Source organism: Peromyscus maniculatus, chromosome 15, assembly GCF_049852395.1.
Source record: "Peromyscus maniculatus bairdii isolate BWxNUB_F1_BW_parent chromosome 15, HU_Pman_BW_mat_3.1, whole genome shotgun sequence".
NCBI classification, from domain to species: domain Eukaryota; kingdom Metazoa; phylum Chordata; class Mammalia; order Rodentia; family Cricetidae; genus Peromyscus; species Peromyscus maniculatus.
Window position 1 is genome coordinate 57157486 of NC_134866.1, and position 16457 is coordinate 57173942.

Sequence of the window (16457 nt, forward strand, 5' to 3'; positions counted from 1 at the left end):
GATTTGATGTCAGCCAGATTCGGTGGACACACTTGTTTTACAATCTGCGAACAAGATCTGCGACCTTCTCACTGTGCCTTTCCACAGAGGAGAAATTGCAAGTCTGCCTGCCGTGTTTCTCCTTTTCCTGCTCAGTTTCAACCTGCCTTCCCCAGTGGTCTGCCTTTCTGTCCACATTCCTTCCTTTTAACAACATACTGATTTGTCATAAGAGAAGTAGCCTTTGGAGTTTTATAGAAGAAACAAAAAAGAAAGATAAATTAAGAAGTCTTGTCATTGTATGTGTTAAAAGGAAAAGAATGTAACCTAGAGGAATTTTATTATTTTAAAACATGGTAAAGGACAAATGGGATTAAAAACTATTCTGTGAACTTTCTTTAGATTGTTGTAAGCATGTCCCATTGTTTTATTACAGCGTTTTCTAGGGTTGTTCACAGTGGACTCATATCTTATTACAGTCACTTCCAGAGCTATATGTTATAATTCTTCCAAAGCTAAAACTTGATCTGCACATGTTTGGTTTAGTTATAACCTTTAAGCATAACTCTAACAATTTTAAAAGGCAGTAATTAATGTTGAGTGACTGCTAATTCTTGCTTGAAATAATAAGCATGGCTATTTTAATTTTATAGAAAAATGGTAATATCAAATGAAAATGTAAAAGCAGTATTATAGAATGCCAGTTCAAAAAGTTTTTACCCTTTGAAAGGTTCTACTTTCCATCTTTGCTGTATCATTAAGTAGCAAAAGATGTTTTATTCTCTCTTATATCAGATTACTGTTGTTTTCCTGATGACAAACCAATCAGCATGAGCACAGAGACGTGATATGATATACAATAAACAGACAAAAGCTTGGTCATAGCCTGGGCCTCACTCCTTCTCCCTTCTCCCTCCTGAATTTTTAAAGTGATGGAGGGGTGTTCAGTATGCAACATATACTTTATGTAAAGTCATGAATAAATTTATTAGAAAATAGTAATTTTAATTGTGAAGAAAATGGTTTTTATTTTGGAATAAAGGACTAGGATTAAGTCAATATTTTTCTTTATTTAGAAGAGAATCCTTTATATGCTAAACAAATAATCTATGACTCAAGATTTCTACTTTTAGAATGCAAGACAACTAACCAAGAGTAATCTTCAGAATTAAATTCTCCCTTCAAGTATTTGGTCCCAATTAGTGTGAATAATTAGCATTTTATAGGACTCATATAGCAATGTAAATTGTTAAAAAATAAAAAAACGCTGCCCTTGCATGGGTACATGCCAACTCCTAGAATACTGAGGATTCTTCAGGTGCTCAAGGTCAAGTCCAACCTGGTCTACATAGCAATCTCCAAGGAACTTGGGCTGCAGAGCAAGCTTTTTTCTCTAAAAGAGAACAAAACCAACCTGCCATTGATCTATCAAAAGAATAGAAATTTATTTAATCCCTTTTAGGCTTCTATTATTAAATGTACTGCATAAAACATAATCACTTTGTTCCTATTGTATTAAATATGAGATTTTGCCAACTTAAAAAAATATTTTATTATTTTATGTGTATGGGTCTTTTGCCCACCACCTGCATGCTTGTTACCAACAGGAGCCAGAAAATGGTGTTGGGTCTCCAAAACCTGGATTTACAGGTGGCTGTGAGCCACCATGTGGATGATGAGAATGAAACCTGGATCTTCTGGAAAAGCAGTCAGCATGCTCAACTGCTGAGCATGAACATTCCAAAGGGAAATGCCTAAATACATAAAAATATTATTCTCTCATAATATTTAATAGACTATAGGTAAAATTTTAAGTAGCCTCTTCATAACATTATCAATTCCATAATCACTAGCCACACTCTGCTAATTATTTTATATAAACATTAACTTTTTCTCTTTTTAGTCTGTACTGATATAAGAATTCAGTGTTCTATTCTTTTGGAAGTATCTTGTTTTTGGTTTTTCTTCTGTGATTGGCAAGTTTTTTGTGGTTTTGAATAAAAATGCCTTTAATTGCAGTGAAGCTTAGAACATATCAGAAGCAGAACAGAGCTGGCTTGAGAGGGCGACTAGAACCACAAGCCTTACTTTACTTGTGAACTGTCTACTTCCAACTCACTAGCTCTTAGCAAATGTGACTACTTGTCATGGATCTTAAAATTGGTTCTACATAGTCAAAACTAAATGCTAAATCCCTAAGTTGGGCTGATTTGATATTGTGAATTTGTTCTGTTAATGTTATCAATTCTTTGTATGTATGATTAGGAAAGTGATGCTTAGAATTAAACTGGTCTTCATTATATTCCAAAATATAATATAAATATATTATAAATATAATCTAAAATAAGTTTTACACTCTTTAAAAGCTATAAATACAATATAGGTTAAGATTAATAGTTTTATATACCACAGAAAACAGAGCTAAGTAAGATATATATTCACTATATTTTATTGACTGTAAGATCGGTCTTGGTATTATGTTCTAACTGAGGCTTATGACTTCATATTAATTTTTAGTTTACTTTTCCTTCATAAGCATTTGAAAGTATTTTATATCAAATAAGAACTTAGTAAATTACTACTGTGATGCAATACTATTTTCAAAGATTCTACAGTGGTTTTTATTTTGTAGTGCTGAGGGCATCACTTTCTTCTCCATCTTTATTAACATGCATAAATTGTATTCAATCTTAAGTTTCACTACACTGATGATATTTAACCTCCCGGTCCTTCTCTTGTACCCTCTTCCTCTTCTTGCTGGCCACTCCCTTCTCTTCCCAAGTATTCCATCTTTTACTTTCATTTCTCTTTAAAAATGCAGCCTCCATATTTTAAAGACAAATTTCGATTGTTCTGTTTAACTGGGGAGCATTAATAATTCCACTCCTCTTTACAACTTTATTCCTTAGGCGTCCATCTCTTGATGAGCATCTCAGCTATCTCTATATCTTTACTATTCTGAATCTCTCTACAGCGCTAACCTAGATTACTTCATATACATATGCAGGGGACATAACTGAATTGTATAAGTGTATAATTTCACAGAAATACACACTACAAAATGCCAGACGGATGTATTGTTCTACCTCAGAAACTGTTGTTAAATTTGTCCTAATTCCAAACCAAATTTTATGTGACAAATTTTAATAAAATTTAAGTCAGCAACTCAATGGGTTTTTTATTATTATTTTTTACATCTGTTTGTTTAGTGTGTGTGTGTGTGTGTGTGTGTGTGTGTGTGTGTGTGTGTGTGTTGGCATGAATATAAAGGTCAAAAGACAGCTTGCAGGAATTGGTTCTCTCCTTTCCTGAGAATGCAGGTCAGCAGATTAGTCAATGTGAGCATTTTCTTATGAGACATCTTGCTGTCTCTCAAACAACAATTTTAAGGTACAAAAAAATTCCAACACAATACAACACAAAGATTTGCTGATTTGTTTTTGTATATGCTAAGGAAGAGTGTAGGGAAGTATTAAAATTCTCTTTCATTTCTATATAAGCCATTTAGTTTCTGTAAGAGGAGCAAACTTTGTATGCACAGTAAGACCAGTAACATACAGTCATCTTGAATCTGTGCTGCAGTGTTTCAGGGATTTTCATTTGTCCTGGGTATTACGATGGCATGCATGTTGCAAAGAGCAAGTCATGTTCAAAACCAAAGTGGAAATGCAACAAGGGCAAATGCTGCCGGAAGTAGCCTGGACACATTATAGTTCATGTTCGGTCATTTTATGTTCAGAATCATTCTGCTTCTGCCAGTTTTTCAAGACCTTTTGCATTCAGTTATGTGGCTCACAGTTAAGAAGCTTGAATTTTGAAAAAAAAAAAATGGAAGTATTGAGTTATCCAAAAGAACTGCATCGGCAGAAGGGAAGGTGACAAAGATCGCCGTCTGTTTGTCAGCTTTCGGTGGCTACCACGAAAGTTAGGTTAGAAGGAAAGGTATTTTTTTGATGGCTCAGATGAGTTCTCAGTTAGGTTAGGAGGAAAGGTATTTTTTTTCAGTGGCTATGACAGATCTTGGTTAGGTTAGAAGGAAACGTTATTTTGGCTTACGGTTTTACAGGCTTCCTGCTTTCAGCTGGCTGTTGCTTTTGGGCCTGTGGTAAGACTGACCATCATAGTGGGTACCATGTCAGTGAAGCAAAGCCATTCACTGTATGCACCTGGGAAGCAACGAGAAAGGGTCCCTGTCAGTTTATAGAGGTGTCTTGGTATTCCCTTTAATGGCACGCCCACAACAACCACGCTAACTTCCTTCCACTGTGTTTCACCTAAACATCCCACGACCTTCCAACATTGCTAGTCTGACAACTAAGTCTGTAGCACATGTGTGCTTAGGGAATGGCATTTAAGATCTACACCATAGCACCAGCCGTAGCAAGGAGTTTCCTGGAATTCGCTCCACAGCCAAATGACAGCATTTCTTAGCCACATCTGCTTCCAAATTGGGCCATGTGACTAGTTCTCATCAGAGAAATCTGAGCAGATGTGATTTTATAATTTTTTTGAGCAAAGTAATCAAGAAACCATTTTTTGTTGTTGTTGTCCTTTCCTCTTGCTTCTTCAACAGCTTTTTCAATTTTTCTTCTAGACATGGGCCACTTCTTTATAAATCTGCATTGATATTCCTAGTTCAAAATAGTTCACACCTTATCCCAACTCTGACTTTTAATCTAATTCATTCCTAATCTTCACTTATAGCACTTCTTCTTGTAATGTTATGTCTTTATGTTTTAAAATTATAATTATTTTTCTTGCTAAAATAGTAATTCCTTAAAGGAAAGGACATTAACATATTACATCTACATTCCAAGCCCTATCACACTACATAACCTATCAAACATTTGATGAATGTATATATAGAATGAATGAATGGTTATAACGTTGATAGTGAGAAAATGCATGTGCCGTTTTTATTGAAAATGGATTTTTTTCTATACAATATATTCTGATTATAGTTTTCTCTCACCTAGCTCCTCCCACATACTTTTCACCTCCCCACCCATCCAAATCCACTCTTTATTTGTCTCTCATTAGAAAACAAGCATGAATCTAAATAAATTAAAAATAAGAAAAAAACAAACAAGAATACAACAAAACAAACAAACAAAAGAGCCAAAGAAAAAGCATGAGAAACACATACAGATGCAGAGATACCCACATTTACACACATAAATCCCATAAAAACACAAAACCAGAAACAACAATATATAAACAAAAAGACATGCAAGGTTTAAAAAAATGCCCCAACAATGCATTATGAGCCAAAAATACCATTTAGTTTGTTGTGTGTTGACCTTCTACTGTTGGGCATGGGGCCTCCCTTAAGTCTGGTTTGTACACTTAATTGTAACCAGAAATTTTTTGGGTCCCAACTGGCCCAATGGTCCCACAACAGCTTATAAAATAATCACTCAGAGGCTTAAATTACTCACAACTATATGGCCTATAGGTCAGCTTATACTAGCTAGCTCTTTCAACTTACTCAACCCATCCCTTTTAATCTATATATTGCCATGTGGCGGTGCCATTACTGGTCTGCTGGCATGTTGATTCTTCAGAGGCAGGCTGGTATCTCCACCACTCTGTCCTTCTCTCTCTATCTCTGCTTAGATTTCCTGCCTGGCTTTAAGCTTTCTTGCCATAGGCCAGTGCAGCTTTATTTATCAACCAATCAGAGCAGCACAAATTCACAGCATACAGAAAGACATCCCACGGCACCTAATGAGATTTTGTTGGAGAAAACTATTTTTCTCTTTGCTGGGGATTAGTTGAAGATAGCTTCTAGGCTAAGGATAGGGGTTTCTGTCTACTTCTCCTTTCAGTGATGGGATCCCATTGACTTCTACCTGTGCAGGCCCAGTGCATGCTGCCACAGTCTCTGAGTTCTTTTGTATGTGTCTTAAGGAATAATAATATGATTGTTGTCAAGGGGACACGGGATAGCTCCCAGAAAATTATGTTTGTTTTTCCACATAGAAGTAAGCCCACGGTGGCTGGAGCCTCTGAGAATTTGGGTGAAACTCCTGGGTCTGTGGTTCCAAGGGCAGCATGCTCAGTGGTGACTGAACAGCTCCCCGGGAGGGCTCCCAAGGCTGTAGTTTGTTCTGCAGCTTTCAGGGGGAGAAGAGCATCGGGGTGCTCGAGCTCTCTGGCACTTTTCAGCTTTTAAGCCACAGAAAAGTTTAAAAATTGTGACATCTAAATAACAAAATTTAACAAGCTTTATAATGCCCTAGTTTTCAAACTCATTGTCTGCAAATGGAAATTACTGGTTTGGGCAGAGTACCGGAACTTGAGGTGGGCTGTGTCCACCCCCTGTCCCTCAGTTTGTGATAACTTTCTTGTTTTCATTCTTGTTTCACAGAATGGATGGATTAAATGAATATTCCTGTAATTCATTTGACCTACAATGTCTATTAAACTCATTTCCTGGAGATTTGGAATTTAAACAGATCTTCAGTGACATTGGTGAACAGATGGAAAAAAATGCCGCAAGGTAACTATTGCTACTGTTTAAACTCAATTGTTTCCATGTCTTATTCACATAAAAATTACCTTCTTTGGATTCAGGTTTATCTCTTCTATTATCATATGTTTTCCTTACCATTAACTTCTTAAAAGACATTGATTACTGATTTTGAGGCTAGTCTTGAACTCAGAGACCTGCCTGCCTCTGTCTCCCAAGTGCTGGGATTAAAAGCTTGAGCCACCATGCTCAGCTCCAGATTTTCATTAATATATTTAGAAATTAGCATTCTTGCTTATATGATAAATGCAAAACCTTAATTTGAGACTAAAGAATCAAAATAAAATGATGGTGTCTCATCATAAGTGCTGTAAACAAAGCCCCAAGACGGAATTATTTTAGAACAAGGGATATACATCCCTGTAATCACACTATGATGGATGGAGAGGCAAGTCTAGTGAGACCCTGATACAAAACAAGGTAAAAATACTTTTAATTGAGATTTTGTGACCAATGCTTTAAGAAAAAGGAGAGGAGGGAAATATTTTAAGTTCAATAGGGTAAGTTAAACTTGTTACTTTCATGTCTGCTAAAGGTAACATATCCGTGTGAGATAGCCGCACAGTTAAGTACAGGAATTTAATATAAAATAACTGAACAAGACTTTAATATGACTGGTTTGTGTAACATTGTGTTATGTATTATATGATGGAGTTTCTAACCTAAGAAATGAAAAGAACATTAAATAAAATAGATCAACAAGCCATTTATGTACATTACATAGCTACTTATATTTTTAATAGAAATGATTTTTAAAATATAAACTTCTCCCATAGTAATTGCTTTGTCCCCATCAAAACAAAGCAAGACACTGAGTGATAGTTTTGTTACATATTGTTTCATTATTTCCCAAATTGCTCTCTATTTAGTTTCCTTTCCCCACCTGATCAATAAAAATCATATTTAAGAGTATAATAATTATTAAACTTCTGGAATTCATGAATTATTGTTTAGGTTGAAATTTGATGTTGATTTTATAAGGAAGCATAGTATAGAATACAATTCTTACATTAAAAATCTTTTATTGCCCATATATTAAAAATGACCCTATAGCCTCAAGTGACCATTGATCTTCACTAGGGATAGAAGGGAGTAGCTGTGTGTGCTGCTTACTACATTTAGAATCAAGTCTATTTTTCATCAAATTCAATTATGTTTTTATTATACTCTTGGGAATAAACATAATAGTATAGAGTACATATATTTTCAAAAATAAAATACTGAATAATAACTATGGTTCACAAGAGTATAAATCATTTATGCACTCATGTATTGCCTTCTAACAGAATAGCTTTTAGAAAATTGTATGTCATGACGAATCAGTTATGCCACACTTACACTTCAGTGGTTGAATTACCCTTGGTATTTCGTATTCTAAGACTTGTATTTATCTCCTGTTGGCACACATTGAATAAGTAATGAACATCTGTGTGATATGGGTTTCCCACATTACTTTTAGAAAAAAGGGACATTAGCAATTCACTCTTAAATACAGTATTTCTTCTTATACTTGAATTTTCCAAGCTGTATTTCTTACAGTGACCCTGACAACTTAAGTGTGAATTCCTTTTCCCTCTTCTTAATATCATCAAGTTTTATGAGCCATGGGGTCTTTCACCTTCCCACAGCAGTGATTCACCAGAATGGACCAGTGTGCCCAGAGGTCACTGAACCTTCACCTGTCTTTCAAGAGAGGCAGTCATTCTCTCAAGTCATTCTCTGTTAATTTCTTCGTTTCCACTCAAGCAAAGCTATGGACTTCTACTTTTGAGGATAGAAGTCAATGGCAATGGATTCTTGACTTTAAACACATATCACAACTGACAACAAAAGTGTGAATAACCTGCCATGGATGAGTATTATGAATTGTACCCACAAACAGTTGAATAAGAAAGTTGCACAAAGCCTTGAAACAGCTTTTGAGTTGACTGGAATTTATTAGTTTAATAAGATATAGAGGTACCGAACACTAGACAGATACTGTTTAAGTAAAACCTTATTTTATTCTTCTGTTTTCTCATTATGGACAACTTGTCTGTAGTTCATGGATCAAATTTGGTGACACTGATACAATTGTCCATTGTTTTCATCTCAGGAAAACACAGTATGTGTTACCTGGGAAAATGCATTTGACTTAGATCAGGAGATAGGAGATGTGCTGGGAGAAGGAAACTGTGGGAGACTGTTCTGTAAATTACTTGTATAAGTTAACCAAAGAGGACACATCCTCCATATATTCACTTGTATTTCACGTGGTTAATATTTTCACTTACTGATAAATCTTTCTTTAGAGTTTCTGACATGTTGGTTTACAGATCTAGAGAGATGAAGTAACCAAAAGAAACCTTTAAATAATCTGCAAACCTTGAGCTTCTCATGAAAAAGCCATTTATCTGATGGTATGCAGAATTTGTTTCATCACCATGACAAATTACATAAAATGAAAGACCTTTCGAAGAATACTATATTGTTATTGTAATCCTGGTAGTATTTTGTCATTTATCTAATAATATTAAGAAAAATAGTATTTTTTTTTTAGCTCCCTGTGATTGCAGTTTGATTTGGATTTGATACTCTATATGGTAGAATCTCTGTCCCTTGCCCCAGCCTACTAAGCAAGACCAGACAGGGAGAGAAAACGGAAAGGGCCACCTGCTTCATCACCACTAAAACCTCGTCAGACGTTACAAAGCCACATTGTCTTTTCTTCTGACCAGGCCATTGTATCACTCTTCTCCTGACAAGGATGCTGGGCTTAAGCAGCTCAGTCACCTCAACTTCTTCTGGCCCAGTTCAGAGTTCTCACTTTTCAATTTTCTCCAATCATCCTATCAAGTTTGGAACATGAAGTCTGGTGCTACCTGTAGACAGAGGTGGCATTGAGTAGAAAGACTATGAAGATGAATGTCCGTCTTTCTCTCTTTCTCATCCTCTCTTGCTATCTCCTCACTGTCATTCTCTCTCATATCTGCTGCACAAATATCTCTTGCCTTAGTTTCTTCTTTATTGTTGTGGTAAAACACCATGACGAAGATAACTTATAAAAGAAGGCTTTTAGCTGGGTTTACAGGTTCAGGGAGTTGGAGTCATGATGGCATAGAAAGGCACAATGGTAGGAACGGCTGAGAGTTCACATCTAGATTGCAAGCAGGAGGCTGGAAGAAAGTGCTGGCAATGGTGTGAGACTTTGAAACCTCAAAATCCTCTCCTGCCCTGTAACAAAAACTTAGCAGGAAGCTTGAAAGACGGCACTGGGAATAGTGGGAATCTTTTGAAATCTCAAAATTCTCCTCTGCCCCATGGCATAACTCCTCTAACAAAACCACACCTCCTAATCCTTCCTAAATAGGTCCATGAATATGCCTGTTGATATTTCCATTGTTATGGTCTTGTTTATGCAAAGATTGTCCAGATACTCGAACATGTAACCTATGGGGGTGTGTTTTATTCAAACACCACATTCTCTGTCACTGTCTCTATTAGCTGTGTTCTTTCGAGTGTTTAGGGTGGTCCTCACTCCTTAGTCCACTTGTCTGTGTATCTTCAGCTCCCCTCATACCTTTGTCCATTAGCTCCATTTGATGATTGCGAAGGAACTCATTCCAATAACTTGAACATTTCAGATGTGTTGACAATTTTAAAATTTGCTTTTACTTTCCAGTATATTTTCAAGCTTTACTTTCTGTAAGTCAAGCTGAGAGTAGGAGAAGAGAGTCTAATAAGTCTTAGAAATGGACTAAGGTCTCCTAAAATCTGACCTCTATACTGAAACGTGATCCTAATTAGTCTTAACAATAAAAACCTGGAGTCAGATATTAGGGTGAAAGCTGAAAGATCAGAAATGCAGAGCAGCAGCCACCAGAAACTTCTTGCCTCTACGAAATCTCAGACCAAATAGGACATCCTGTCTCTATAAATCCTCAGACTGAATGGGTCTCCTGTCTCCACCCACCTCCTATTCCTTTCTCCACCTCCCTAGTGCTGAGATCAAAGGCATGATCCTCCCATGTGCTAGAATCAAAGGTGTGCTAGAATCAAAGGTGTGAGCCACCACTGCCTGTACCTGCTTCACTGCATAAGGACTTAAGAATAAACTCTGCATAAAATTATAAAAAGAGATTTCTTTTTAAAGGCTGGCTTGCAGGATTAGAGATTGACTAGTTGACCAAAGACTCTCTGCATGCTGGAGAGTTAGAGAACCTGACAGCTGCTCAGACTGAGAGACCTCGGAACTTGGGAAGCCAGTCTAGGCTAAGGCTGGGCAGCTCTACGGAGAGTGTCTGATGGGTAGTGACAACCTGAAGAAGGCAGTCCGATGTCTGTGGGTGATGGAAGCTGCAGATAGACAGCTTCCATGCGTGCTCTGGAAGAGCGGTCTGCAGGGACTGACTGGCTTCCTCTCATTTTCCCATCCTACCTCCAGCATATTAGAGGCTAACAACCACAGTCAGTTGCTATCCCACATCACTGGCCTCTAGAAACAGCTTGCAAGGAATTTGGTATCAAGGCTAGTTTTTTTTCCCCCTAGAAGTGTAGTTATAACTTTCTGAAATTAATAAAACATCTCTGAAATAGAACATAATTCAACATAAATGATTTGATGTCTTTCATAATCAGTAAGGGGGCGCATGCCTGGGGGATGCTAATTCTCCTTCTCCCTGAGTCATTGGTTGCCTGTAGTTGTCTAAAGATGAGACCCATGAACTTCCCTGTTCCAAGTTAGCTTGTCTTTTGATGGTGGTGTGTTCTGGTCTTGTTTATGCAGCCATTTCCAGGTCAGACTGTTTCACAGCAGGTTTCCTGGTCCTCTAATTCTTATGGCTTTTCTACTTCTCCTGAGACATTCCTTCATCCATAGATGCATCTGTTGGGGCAAATCTTCCCATAATCTGTTGATCTCTGCACTGTGTCTAGGGGTGGTTTTCTGTGATGGTCCCCATTTGCTGTCAAGAAAAGTTTCTTTGATGAAGGGTAGATTTATTATCCAATACAAAGATTTGCTATCTAATACAAAGCCCTGAAACCATATACACACAAACAACAGAAAGGGATGCAGCAGGATATATCTGTGTATGTACATAACAATAATAAAGACAAGAGGCTATCAATTTGAGAGGGAGAGTCATGGGAGGGTCTGGAGGGAGGGAAAGGAAGGAGGAAAGTGATGCAATTTTATTTTAATTTTAAAAGTATTAAAAATACACAATAAAAATAATACATTTTTCTTTGATCTTACTGTATGCCTTCTGCTGGGATTTATGAAATATAAATTTCAAAAATATTCTAACAGTCTGTGTTAATTGGCATTGCCTGCAAAAATATGCTTCTTTGATGAGTTTTGAGAGGTACACTAAATTATGGGTATAACAATGAGTCATTAGGAGTCAGTTTGTCACTATGGCTACTTAGCAGAATTGGAGTAGTAGGGTCTCCCTTAGTGCCTATAACCCATAGGTTCTTAGCCCCAGTAACAGTGAAAGATATGAGTATCATCTTGTGGAGCTGGCCTTGACTCTAATCAGCAAGATGTTGGTTACTCCACAGCCATGCCCCTGTTGTACAGGTGGTTGTGTCTTGCCAGGCTGGTTGTTGTCCCTTGCCAGGTTAATAACTGGGTAAGACTGATGATCACTATTGTCCTTGGGAATGTGCATAGCACCTTCCAGCCCTTTACCCAGTAAAGCTGTAGCTTCCATGTGGGTTTATTTTCTGTGTCCTGTGACTCAATGGTGATTAACACAGGAAACAAGCTTTTCTGAACACTGAAGGCCTATTGCACACATAAACTTGTAGTGATTATGACAGCCTCCACAAGCCACACAAAAATCTCAGCATGGAGCATTTGGTGGAGGTGGGGACAAAGGTTTACCTTTTGCTAAGGAGCTATTGGCAATTGATGGCTGCTAAGAGAGGGAGAGTCAGTTTTCTTTAAGGGTGTGGGTCCTGGTTGATTGACCACACTCCAGTGAAGTATATGAACAACACAAAATGTTCTTTAGGTATTTGGAAAAATAGAGGACACAAAGTTGGGTGGGTAGAGAAGGAAGGATGGATCTGGCAGAAGTGGAGAGAAGGGTATATATGATGAAAATATGTTGTTTGAAAATCTCAAAGAACTAATAAAACTTTGAAAAATATTCTAACAGTCATTGAAAACATACATGCATGTATTTTAACCTTATGCCTTTTTGTAAGTTTTACTTTCTTTTTAACTATTTTATGACTTGATTGAAAAGATTGGATTTTAAATTATGCAGCAGTATTTACAAGAGCTTAGGCTTAGGTAATAAGAGTTTATGTTGTAATTTCTTTCTTTGTTATAGTTCAATATCCTTTCATATAATGTTTTCTACCAGGACAAGCCATTTCAATACTTCTTATAGGCACATTTAGTGGTTCCTTCCTGTGTACTTCCTTAACACATTGTAACACACCTCTTAATCAAGTCTTACTGTATTCTGCTTATTTACTAACAGGTCTGTTTGTCCAGCCAGACAGAATTCCTTTAGGGATGAGGTGGTATCATACTGCATGTATCTCTAGTATGTATTTCAGCCCCTATTGTGTCTACCAGATACAATACTTCTGTTAATTAAGCCTTTTTTATAGTAAAGAAATTTAGTCATCTAGGAGAGATGACTCAACAGTTAGGAGCATGTAGTGTTCTCGAAGAGAACCTGTTTTTGGTTCCTAGCACCCACTTCAAGCAACACGCTACAACCTGTAACTAGTTCCAAGAGATCTGATGCCCTCTTTTAGCTTCTGTGAACTCTTTGTATGTATGTACGTGACACACAAAAACTCATGTAGACCTACACACAACACAATAATTAAAAAAAAAACTTGAAAAGCATTTTGATGTCGAATCATTAAAATTGGTCATAAATTTATTTATGAACAGCCATTTATACACATTATTAATATGGATAATTAAATCATTGAAATTAAAGTACAAGATACACATTTATTAAGAACTATTGAAAAGGGGGTTGGTGAAACGGTTCAGCAGGTAAAGGCTCTTCCTTCATAAGTGTGATGCTTACAGTTCTATCTGCAGAGTCCACAGTTAAAGGAGAAAACTGATTCTCACAGATTGTCCTCTGACCTCCACATGTGTACTGTGGCACACTTGCACTCACACACACACACACACACACACACACACACACACACACACACCATAATAACAAATTGTTTTAAAATGTTGAAACATGAAGAGGCATGGTGTATAACCGTAGAAGTATATACTTATGCATTATCTATCCAGTTTGAAAAATAAGATGGTATCAGCCCAGCCAAAGCTTTCTATGTACCTCTCCCCAGCTTTATCTCCTCGCGTCCTTTCTCTGCCAGAGAGAGTAGTGGGGACCATTCTAGTCCATTTCCTCACGTGTTCATTTTCCGTGTTTTCAGCCCTCGGCATGATGTGGCATTGTATGAAGTTATTCTTTCAAATGATAACATGAATATTGCCGTACTGTGTCTTTTCATATTTATCTTCTCATCAGGATTATGTTTGTTACATATTTTCATGTTAGAAAGTGTAATTCTACTTTAAATTCATGATTATATTCCTCACTTAATCATCCTATAGTTGGGATGATGATTAAAATTTTTTTCTTTTTCCAGTGACACTAATATACAAAAATACCTAGACAGATGCTTTAAAAATATCTCACTAAACCAAGTATGTTCTCAATTGGAGTATTTGGGCTATTTAGAAAGGCAAGTCTAATATTTGTTAGACTCTTTAAATTTTGTATTAATATTTGAGTCCTAACAATAATTATGCTTATTGTATTACTGTTCATTGCATTATAATGGTAATATTTTCTTAACTGACCTTGTTACTAAAGGAAATTTAAAGTAATTTACAGTTAGGACATATTTAATTCAAATAACAACACATGCTATCTAAGAAAACTTAGACTAAGATCTATTGACAGGATTATTACACATACATGAAAATATTTGAAATACAATCGTTGAAAATCCTACCTTTAAAATGTATAAAGTTAATTTTTTGTTTAATTTTGACCTCAATTAAAGAAGATGATTTGTTAGGTAAGATGACATACTCGGTTGGGAACTGAAATCTTGGAAGCAGCCTTTTATATAATAATGTGACATGAAATCAAATAATTGAGTTTTTAAAACAAGATGCATACATGGTCTGTGAATGACAGATTGACAAGATATTTTATAGGCCACTGAAAACAAAATCCAGGGAAAGGATGTGCAACTGCTTTGGTGCCTAGTCCTGAGGGAGGTCCCTGCAATGCAACTGCTTAATCCCTTTATCAGTGTTTGGACAAATTAGTGAAGTATCCAACACTCTGGAGGCTTCACACTCTTAGAAGCAGAGTTCCTGACCTCTGCTGAGATTCAAATGTTGGAGATAAGCTGAGAGGGCTAGCGCTGACCGAAACTGAGAATGGTTGCTGAATCCTTCCCATTCAAGTGACTCGCTCTATTAGGTTTCACTGAATGAAGCATGTGAGGATGTTGTGGTATTGTGTTCCCCAAAATATTGTGCACCCTAATAAACTTATCTGGGGTCAGAGAACAGAACAGCCACTAGATACAGAGGCTAGAAAATGGTGGCACTAACACCTTTAATCCTAGCCTTCTGGAGGCATAGATCGCTGTGAGTTCAAGGCCACACTGGAAACAGCCAAGCATGGAGACTCACGCCTTTAATCCCAGGAAGTGATGGCCGGAGGCAGAAAGGTATATAAGGCATGAGGACCAGAAACTAGAAGCTTTTAGCCTTGGTTAAGCTTTTAGACTTTGAGCAGCACAGTTCAGCTGAGATTCATTCTGGATGAGGACTGAGAGGCTTCCAGTCTGAGCAAACAGGATCAGCTGAGGAATTTGCTAGGTGAGGTGGCTGTGGCCTGTTCTGTCTCTCTGATCTTCCAGCATTCACCCCAATACCTGGCCCTGAGTTTGTTTTTATTAATAAGACCATTGAAGATTCATGCTACATGAGGATGCTATAATGCAAACTTTTGATAAAGGGTATCTAGCGTTGAGATGTATGCCTAGGGCATCGTGTTTCTCAGTCCATAGAAAAGCTTAAATAAGAAAGAAAATGCATGTCAGTCTCTTGTCTGACCCTTAACTGGCATTTCTGAGTAAGACCAACCCTTCAGGAAAGTCAGCAGCTGTGGCCAGAGGAGGTATTGTTAAAAGTTCTTTGTTTTCATGAAAAGGCTCTTTGATTTCCAGAATTTATTTTTTTCAAGATAACATCATTTAAATTCACTCATGTTCAGAAGTCTCCTGGAAAGCTTCACTCTGGCAACCCACACCTAATAAATTTCAGGGATGTGAACATCAGTTTTAATAAACAGAACTTGGCCTCTAAACTCCATATAGTCCTATCCCGTGAAACCTGTAATTAATAACAATTAATTATTACTTTCTAATTATTAGTTATTTGATTATTATTTAATTATTAATTATCACTTTCAAAGTAGTAACTTTATCTTTTACTAACAAATCTTCCTTGATAGTGTTAAGAGAAAATTGCGTAACTGTCAGATTTGGGTAAATTCTATGTCAAAGTTACCTGTTTCTATAAACATTCCTGTTCTTGTGCTTTAGACATGCCGAGATCTTTGGGGTCACCAGTTTGCCCCATAGAGGATTTATAAACATAGACACAAAAATTATATAGAGATATTAATTACATTTATGAATACAAATTTTAAAACAGATACATATCTTAAACTTAATTGTATCTTTTGAAAACTTTTTTGTAAATTGGGCTCATCTTTGGCTATATAAACATTTAGAAATAGAGAAAAAGTAAAATTTAAACTTCATCCAATCATCACACATATATCATTACTATTAACATTTGTTTTCTTTTCGTCCATCCTTTTTATGTACAGTTTTTATATATTTTGTTTTAGAATAAACTGGATGTCAACAGAAGTGT

The 16457-nt window shown here is 36.6% G+C and overlaps 1 protein-coding gene across 7 annotated transcripts in view; it reads left to right on the forward strand.

Annotated features, from left to right (window-relative positions):
• Kiaa0825 (KIAA0825 ortholog) overlaps positions 1–16457 on the forward strand; it is a 441346-nt gene that overhangs the window by 39455 nt on the left and 385434 nt on the right. For 6 of the 7 annotated variants that reach the window (XM_006986534.4, XM_076551989.1, XM_076551990.1 and 3 more), the window contains exon 2: positions 6350–6481. In XM_006986534.4, coding sequence (XP_006986596.1) covers positions 6351–6481 — 131 coding nt within the window. In that variant the 5' untranslated portion in view covers position 6350. Of the gene's footprint in view, positions 1–1664; positions 1782–6349; positions 6482–16457 lie in introns of those variants that run through there. The other variant, XM_076551988.1, reaches the window with a different exon arrangement.